Genomic DNA, 9,622 nt, shown 5'->3' with positions numbered 1-9,622 from the left:
CGAAAGATATAGAGTCAATGTCTTTACGCTATATGATGATGTATTGAATATTTGGATGTTTGAAGAACATTTTCAAAATTTTGTCCTTGTATTTCCATTCTTCGAAAAACGAGTTGAATTTTATAAATTAGTAGTATTATTCTTAAAAGTAAAGTTTACATTTCATCCTTAATATTTTTTTTTGAAATTGGAATAAAAAATTTATTGATTATTGATTATAACAAAAATTGATACTAAAGATAAAACTAAAATATTTCAGAAAATAATATTAGAGAAAAATTAACACAAACTAAATAACAAAAATATTTTTGAAAGTTTTTGTCGATAGTTAACAAAATTTTTATTCTTAATTTATAATTTGTGTAAAGTAAAAATGATCTAAAATAAGTTAAAGAATTTGACTCATGAATTAATAAAGTTAGAAATTTGTTTTTAGATTGAGATTATAATTTTAACTTTACTTTTTAAAATAAAAATTTTCAATTAAAAGTAATCCAAAATTGTATATTGAAGAATTTTATTATATTTTTATTGATTAATTCTTACCACATTTTTGTTAGCTTTTGTTTTATAATTAATTCAAAAATTATTTCTAGTTCTTTTGTTTTATAATTAATTCAAAAATTATTTCTAGCAAAGGAACTGTTGATTATTGGTACACCACATTTTATTGTTCCTAACTCTTAAGCTCCGTTTATTTATAGAAATAAAATACTAAAATAAGAATATAGAAATATAAAATTATATTTAATAAATAAGATATAGATAAAAGTATTTTGTTTAGAAATATTAAATTAATGTATTTTATATTTATCATAATAAAAAAGATACAAAAACATAATTTATTTTTTATTTTTTTAATTTTTTATAAATATTTTTTATTATTATATATATTTTTAAATTTTTTAATAAAAAAATAGAAAAAAATTAAATTTTTATAATTCATTTTAATTTATCATTAACCAAAATATAAAAATACAAAAATTTATATCACTATCTCAATATATTATCTTATTCTATTTTTAGAAATAAATACAGTCCTAATAAGTAATAACTCTTGTGTTATAGGTACAACACACTTTAATCCATTAAGCTATTTTACAATTTTTCAATAAATTTTATTCTTGGCTGTTTTTTCTCTCCTTTATTCTACCGTTTTACTTTTTTATTGACGACACAGAAAAAAATTATTATTCAAATGTTCTTACTTCTTTTATCATGTATTTTTTTTTAATATAACTTTTATTTTTCTATCTTTTATAAAAAGCGATATATTTTTATTTTATTATTTAGAATTTTATTCATTTTATGTTTTATTGAGCAACAGATATTATATTTAATTCGTTATAATTAGAATTGGTTTATTAATTACATTATTATTTTAATAAAACAAATTACAATTTTTATCTAATAAAATATATTAAAATTAAATTATAAAGAATCTTAAAAAATAATAAATTAAAAAAAAGGTAGAAAAGAAAACTAAAAAGTGAACAAGACAGAGGCTGACTCGTTTACACGTGTCGGAAAACGGGGCCTCAAATTCACCACGCTATTGGGCCATCGGAAATTGAATGAGGGTTTGCAGTAAGACCCTGCTGCTCCCCGCGTAAGATCACAATTAACGACGAAATCTCAACCGTCAGATATGACAAGACAAGAAAATAAAAAACAAAAAACAAAAAAGAAATAAAGAAATAAATATCTTCTTCTAATCTTCTATGACTTGAAAAGAAAGCTTCTTGTCTCAATTGTTTCTTCAGCGTAACCCAAGGGTTTTGGGGAGACCTTTTTGCTCCATGGAGTCACACTGAGTTACCGAGTTAAGGTTCCCAACTCACCGAGTCACTCTCAACATTATCAATTTATCACCACAATTTCTCTCTTTCTTTCTCCCAATAAATTAAGAAAACAAAAAAAGAAAAAGGAAAAGAAAAACTCTGCTGTGTGAGTGAAAAAAAAAAAAGAAACCTTGTTCCTCCATTGCCTTTGATTCAGCTCTTCCTTTTGGTTTATTGTTTATCATCTTGTTTTCACAATAAACAAAGAAGATGATGAAAATTTTTGTATTAGAAAATTCTGATAGTTAGCTTTCTGCTATCTTTAAACTCTGAAGATACACTTTTTTTTTTTAATTGGTTTAGCAAATTCTTCAAAAAGTTGAAGGCTTTGTTTTTCCCCCGTTGTGTCTCGGTTTTGTTAAATGGACCATCAAGTATAATTGATTAACTTGCTGAACTGGTTTTGATAATTGAGGGAGAAAAAGAAGGACCTTGCAAAATTTTTTACAGAAGCTGTTCTTCAAAGTTATTGCTTTATTCATATGAAATGAGCTTGTTCTCAGCTGGGTTAGATTCATTCATGCCCCCATTTTTGTTCTTGTTATATTGATCATTTCCTAATATATAGTAGTAACTGCTGCAACTGAAAAGGAACCATTTTTTGTTGACCTCAAAGTTTGCGGCTTTTTCCTTCATTCTTTCACATATTGGCTTGAAAAGAGAGCTTAGCTTCAGATTTGAATTGCTGCTATTTGGAGTTTGAAAAATCATGGCTTTGTCGTTGACCCGTTTCTCATGGCCCTTGTGGAGTGGGAAGGAGAAGGAGCCAGTTTGTAATAATAGCACCACTGTGAATTCACCAATATCTTCTTCTGAGATGGTGAAGTTCCCTTTGGTGAGGGAGACAAAGATGGCCCCACCAACAGCTCAGAGGGGGGTTAGAAGGAAATGGCAAAGAAGGGAAGAGAGGAGGAGGAGGGTTGATAGGGATGAGTACGAGGATATTGTGTTGGTTCCATCTGATGGTTCTGACTCTGATTATGATTATGATTCTGATTGGTCCATTGGGTGGTTGGAGCCACTTGGTTCTGATTTTCAGAGTAGTGATGTTGATGATGATGACGATGATAGTTTTGCAGTCCTGGTTCCTTGCTATAGACATGGCTGCAAGGAGGTGGAAGAAGCTTCAAACAACGTGCTCTTGAGTGCCATCCAGAACCTCCCTTATGAGTTTTCTTCAAGTAAGTTCTTTTTTTTGCTTTGCATTTTTTAATTTCTTCCCATATACTTTTGGTTTTATTAATTTTACTAATTTTGTTAAAGGGAGCTTGTTTTTATGTTGAGAGTAATCTTTCTAGTATCTGGGGTTGGTTTGGCCTTGTTGTTCATTGATTATATGAAGAAATTTGTACCATTTTCACAAAAGTTATAGGAATGTTGCCTTTTTTTTTTATATTTTTGGCCCTTTTGTAAAATTGGATTTGTTATTTTCTGTTATATTGATTCTTGGGAATTAGTTATACAAGTGAAAGGGTTTAGAGGCTTATGTTTTGCCAAATCCAAGTGCACAAAGTCAAAGTCATTCCTTTGGTAATTTTTCCTATAACTGTTTTGAATATATATGATTTTCTTTTTAAGCCATTGATTTTGGGTTAGACATCTCTTTGTAAGTTCAAACCTCTATTGATTTCGGTTCTTCTTACTCTTATCATTTTGAGCATTTTTCCTTTATTTAGTCGCTTACACAGTTATGAAAATATGCAGCTGGGAAGAATTACATGGAACAATGGCTGGCTTGTCTTCAGAATTTTGAAGCGTAGGAAGAAACCAACCTCATCTTCTATGATTCTCAACCCTATTGGTAGCTAGAAAGATAATGAAGACTACAATAAAAAAGTGCTAGAGACGCTTGAATGCCTATTGCCTAGTCCCTTCATTGTAGATACCGTTTTCTATTGTCTTATTTATATGTACAGATGAATATAAAAAGGTAGCAAAAATATGATTAAAAAAATTTATATCATTAATTCAATATTATTGTATTGGTAAACTTTTTTTTCTTTATATGCTTCTGTGTTATGAGTAGATTTCTACGGTTGCAACTCAAAGAAGCCAACAACACGGCCTTTTCTATTTGGATGGATTAGCCGAATGAATCAAATAGCAAAAAAAGTACATAAATTATGAGATTATAATTAGTGAAGTGCAAAATATATTTTGTTCTTTAACGTTGATGGCTTAGTTTGCCATTCATTTCTCTTTTCAGTCCAATGCAATCATTTAAAACTCTTTGTACCAAAATAATGGCCTATGGATGTAGTGGAGCACATGAAGCTGAAGTGAAACCAAAGGCTATCACATGTAGAATGGTGGCAATTTGCCGGCTGAAAATGATTTGTAACTGAAAGTTCATTAGGTACTATTGTTATATCTCCATAAGTGTCTTAGAGTAGTTTGATTCTTTGGCATTCTGTCACATTCTTGGTAAATGTATTATCTATACACTTCCATAGAAGAAACACTTTTCTTTTAGATGAGATGAGAAAATGACACTTTCTTTAAGCACAAGGCTTTACAAGGAGAATGAGTTAAGTAATTTGGAACTGGATGGGGTGTCATGCAAGAAATAGGGTATTTCAAACCCCTCAATGATTTGTGTTATAACATTTCTTATTTTCTGGTATAGGTTGTTTTTTAAAGTTATCAAACAAAAGATATTTTTTTTATTATTTTAATCAACACTTGACTAACTCTAAACATTACAAATTAAATTATAGATTCTAATTTTTAATAGAATAAAAATAATATATTAACTTAAACTATTGACTAATATGTTCGTTCTTAACCTCGCTTTAAATTATATTCACCTCTCAACTCAATGTTCCTAATATAAGACTCTGCCCTTTATCATCCAACAAAAATTCAAAATCTCTTCAACCATGAATAAATAATCAAGAAATTAAAATATATCTCGCCCTTCGGAATATCATAGAGTAGAATTATCTTAAAATACAAAAAAAAGGATGCCATACAAATATCAACCATAAAATCAAGGTTTGGTTATTTTAACAATTAACTATGTTATTATATTAAAATTTTACTATGCGTATGTAATTTTTTTAATGATTAACTATCAAACCAAAATTTGATGATTTGGATAATTTCGGTTAACTTTATTAAAAAGTTAACTAAATAAAATCAAGAGTGTGTTCCTTTATTCACGAAAAAAAAAAAGATAAATTATTTGATCTGAAACAAAAATTTGTCCATAATAAAGAAGATAAATAATTTTTTTATTTTTAAAAATTTCAGATAATTTAATCTCTCAATCATATTCTTCTTAAAAAAAATTCAAGACTAATTAGTTATTTTAGAAAATATTAACGATTAATTTGTCCTTTTATTTTATTAGAGAATATTAATAAAAATGTGTATGAAGAAACGGAGTAACTTATAGATTTGTCTGAAACCAAAGTATTAATTATTGAACATATATATAAATTAGCAAAGAATAAGTATATAGAATATTTATATTTTTAGAATAATGATGAGTTGATGTTTTGAATTGGCAAAAGAAGTGAGGATGGAGAAGTGGCATGAGTTGCGATGTGGATGGATGATTTAGTCTATGTTTTGCAGTCAAAGGAGGAAGGTTGGGACATCAAGTTCGGGCGAGGATCACTCTCTTCCATGTTCTCATTACTACAACTTACTCATCACACTTTCTCTCTTCCTCTATGCTGAAACCAATCTTTCATTTTCTCTTGTGAAGAAACTCAAATGTCCTCTGTTTCCTCTCTAGACACATGGAGTGACGTTTGCATGTTCTTGATTCTCATTTTTACACAAGAAAAGAACACCAAGTAACAGACCAATATGTTGCAAAGAGCTGCAAGCAATGCTTATACATGGTGGTGGGCCAGTCACATCAGAACAAAGCAATCCAAATGGGTGGAACAGAACCTCCAAGGTCACTTTTATTTTCCTGCTTTCATTTCAATACTATCTTATTATTATTATTATTATTATTATTATTATTATTATTGTTGTTGTTGTTGTCGTCGTCGTCGTCTTTGAGAACAGGATAAGACAGACACAAGATTTTGTGTTTTGTATCATAATAAATTATAACAAATTATAAAAATCTAATTTATTATCTTTTTTTATTCAAAAAAATTGAGACGAAAAATATAATAATAAAAATATAATTATAAAAAATTAACAAAAATAATGAAAAAAAAATGAAAAATAAATTGTGTCATTTGTTAGTGTTTTTGTGTCCTTTCTGTCCATATCTCTTTTGTCAAATACGATTTTGTGTCACTGTCTTGTTTTTCTCTAAAAAAAACAAACGCAGCCAATATAACCAAATTAAGTTTGATTTGTGTGCAAATAAAATGGTATATATATATTATAAGGTTGAGCGGAACATGATAGGTTTTATGTGAAGCTAAAAGATATAAGAAAAAGTGCAGATATGGAGGAAAAAGTGCAAGCTGTTCTGAAGCTGTTACAGGAAGAGGGAGACTCGTTCGGAAAGAGAGCAGAAATGTACTACAAAAGGAGACCGGAGCTGATCAACTTTGTGGAAGAATGTTTTCGTGCCTACCGATCTTTGGCTGATCGGTACGATCACTTATCAAGAGATTTGCAAAATGCCAACAACACCATAGCTGCTAACTGTCCGGATAAAGTCACATACATTGATGAAGATGAAGATGATGGTGGATCACCAAGACCCAATAAGAAGACCCCACCTGAAGGCTTCATGCAGGGGAATATTCCAATGCCTCCAACAAAAGAGTTGAAGAATCTCTTAAAGACGGCAACAAAGAAGCTCAATCCTACTAAGAAGCCAGCCACAAAAGTTAAATTCACTCTTCCTCCTAAGAAATCTGGTTTGACCAAAGACGAGTTAATTGAGCAGGTTGACAAGCTCCAGAAACAGATTCTGGCATTACAAACTGTTAAAGAGTTTCTGAAAAGCTCTTATGATAATTCCGTTGCTAGGTACAAGGACACTGATGAGCAGATCAAGAAGCTTCAGGAGAAAGTTTCTCAGTTTCAAGATGAGCTTGGCGGCCAAGGTGTTGCTATTGAGGACGAGGAAGCTCGCCGTTTGATGGCAGAAGCTGCTCTTAAATCCTGCCAAGAGACATTGGCTCACTTGCAACAAAAACAGGCAGAATCTCAAGATGAAACCAGGGTTGAGTCCAAAAGGGTCAAGGAAACCCGGGGGAAGTTGATGTCTCTGGTGAATGAGTTACATGACAATCCAGAGGATGCAAAAGATGATGCAGAAACAAAGGAGTTGGAAGAAGATGCTGATAAAATAAGTCAGCATCAACAGGAGGTGCAGTTACTACAGGAGAAGATTAAAGAACACTTTGAGGCTGGCTCTCATACAACTCTCACTGTGACTGAAATGGCAGAGAAGATTGATGAGCTGGTCAACAAAGTGGTCAGCTTAGAATCCGCTGTTTCCTCACAGTCAGCTCTTGTAGCGAGATGGAAAGCACAAACTGATGAACTTAATGCTCTTATTAAAGTTCTTGAATGTGATAAGGAAACTATGATGAATGACAAGATTAAGTTGAATGAGCAACTGAGAGAAATGGAAGAAAAGCTGCATGGAGTACAGAATCTAAACAGAGTGGTTGAAGACCAGAATAGCAACCTTGAAACTCATTTCACGGAAGCACAATGTAACCTTGACACTCTGTCGGAGAAAGTACAGAATGTGAAGTCTGATGAGGAGGAGGAGGAGGTTGAGGCTAAGAATATGTCAGCACAAGAAGAGGCAACCCCGGCAGAGAGGGAATCTCCATTAGACTCGAAGACTGCTTCGACACAAGCACTAGGAGATAGCCCAGATTGGCAGCAGTTGTTCACAAGGGGATTGGAAGGCAGAGAAAAGGTTTTGCTGACGGAGTATACCAATGCTCTTAGGAATTACAAAGAGGTGAAGAACCAGCTTGCTGAGTTAGAGAAGAAAACTCAAGATGCTCTCTTTGATTCATCTTTGCAGCTTAAAGAACTGAGGGGTGCAAATGCCATGAAAGATGAAGAGATTAGACTCCTGCGTCAGAAACTAAGTCTCCTGCAGAAAAGCCTAAAGGGAAGCGAGGCTATGAAAGATTTACCTCCAGAGCAGACAGCAGAGATTCAAGCCATTGAGGAGATTTTACAAAGAGAACCCACCCTTTCAAGGGGTTATCCCATTGAGGAAATGTTAAATATGGAAGAGCCTGAGCCTATATCAGCCATTGAAGAGAAGTTCCGAATGAGCATTGATGAACTTCTGGAGGAGAATTTAGATTTCTGGATGAGATTCACTGCTACTATCACTGAGATACAGAGATATCAAACCCAGGTCAAAGACTTGCTGATTGAGGAAAGAAAACTTGAGGAAAAATGGAAATCTTCAGAGGGAAGTAGCAGCACAAGATACTCTTTGAGATCAGATGTACGGCCACTTTACAAACACCTTGCAGCCATCCGAATCGAAATGCAAGCGTGGATGGAAAGCATTGTAGGGCTGAAAGAAGAACTTGATCAGAGATTCAGGTCCTTGTGTGATATGCAGGAAGAAATACTAACAGCCTTGAAATCCAGTGCTGAAGATGATGAAATCACGTTCACAAGCTATCAAGCAGCCAAGTTTCAAGGCGAATTATTAAACATGAAACAAGGGAATAACAAGATTTCTGATGGACTCCAAACAGGTCTTGATATCATAACAACTCTCCAGATTGATGTTGAGAAGGTTCTTCTAAAGATGGTTGAGAAATTTGGGCTATCAACTCACAATAAAAACCAGCCAATTAAATCTTCCGAGTCTCATAACCGGATTCCTCTCAAGTCATTTATCTTTGGCGTCAAACCAAAGAAACAAAATAAAAACATCTTCTCAAAAATGACCCCTGGAATGCATAAAAAACACCGTGGTTCAAAAGATAAGTAGCCATGTGTACAATTTTTGTACTGCTTTTGTTTTACTTTTCGGCTTTTCTTTTATTATTCTTTGACTGGTTTCATTAGATAGCTGAGTTGAGATATTAGAGTGCCTTTTCCACTTGAAAGGAAGATATTCATTTTGTGCTTGTTTATTCTGTGCTTTATCTCTGACATATTCAACTATTACATTTTCTGCATGTCTTTTAAACACCAAAATGCTATGTGCAATGGTACTACTATGACATCCTCATTGAAAGTGAAGTAAACAAATTCTCATTTTCCTCAAAAGAAAAAGTTTCCTTCACTTGAATGTTCACATATCATGGAATCAACCTTGCAGATGAATCTTAAACGTACGTGATGTTCGTGACATATTAACACTAAACCACTTGTAAAGACTGAGCAGAAATGAGACAGAAACAGCGGATATGTGTGCCAATATTTCTGAGTCCTCCACTGGTTTGGTGCATCTTTAAAAATTGAAATCTCTAAAAAATTATTTATGCATCAGCATCATTATGTTTGTTTCTTGAGAAACTCTATTAGACTTGGCTTTTATTATTTGGTTATTCAAAGAAGGACAATGGCACAATGGATATTGTTAGTTAGTTGATAAAGCTGAAGAAGTATGCACTATGCAGTATCAGAAGTGGAATCAATCCAGCATGTAACCTTCAGCAATGTTTGTTTGGAGGATAAAAATGGTAGAAATTTTCATAGGCGAACTTTATGTGTAATTTTAGACTAGTTGCTCGTTGCAAGCTAAGCATTATGGATAAAGATAGAGTCTGTTTGGAATTTTGGATAAACGACTTAGTTAAATTCTAGATAAGAGTTTATATTAAAAATAGTTTATAAATAAATTATTTTGTGATTTTTTTTAA

At 32.1% G+C, this 9,622-nt stretch overlaps 2 protein-coding genes across 2 annotated transcripts; both read left to right on the top strand.

The window, feature by feature from the left end:
• The first annotated feature begins 1,694 nt into the window (after positions 1–1,694).
• LOC112791732 (uncharacterized) lies at positions 1,695–3,831 on the top strand. Its single transcript, XM_025834669.3, has 2 exons — positions 1,695–3,022; positions 3,546–3,831. The coding sequence occupies exons 1-2, from the start codon at positions 2,551–2,553 to the stop codon at positions 3,599–3,601; spliced, it is 528 nt and encodes a 175-aa protein (XP_025690454.1). The 5' UTR covers positions 1,695–2,550; the 3' UTR covers positions 3,602–3,831.
• Positions 3,832–5,525: 1,694 nt separating this feature from the next.
• On the top strand, positions 5,526–8,878 carry LOC112782913 (kinase-interacting protein 1-like). The gene is made up of 2 exons (XM_029297477.2): positions 5,526–5,751; positions 6,257–8,878. The coding sequence occupies exons 1-2, from the start codon at positions 5,658–5,660 to the stop codon at positions 8,743–8,745; spliced, it is 2,583 nt and encodes an 860-aa protein (XP_029153310.2). The 5' UTR covers positions 5,526–5,657; the 3' UTR covers positions 8,746–8,878.
• The last annotated feature ends 744 nt before the right edge of the window (positions 8,879–9,622 follow it).

Source organism: Arachis hypogaea, chromosome 3, assembly GCF_003086295.3.
Source record: "Arachis hypogaea cultivar Tifrunner chromosome 3, arahy.Tifrunner.gnm2.J5K5, whole genome shotgun sequence".
In the NCBI taxonomy this organism is placed as follows: domain Eukaryota; kingdom Viridiplantae; phylum Streptophyta; class Magnoliopsida; order Fabales; family Fabaceae; genus Arachis; species Arachis hypogaea.
Note: the sequence above shows the minus strand (reverse complement) of the source record. Positions and strands in the feature narration are given on the sequence as shown.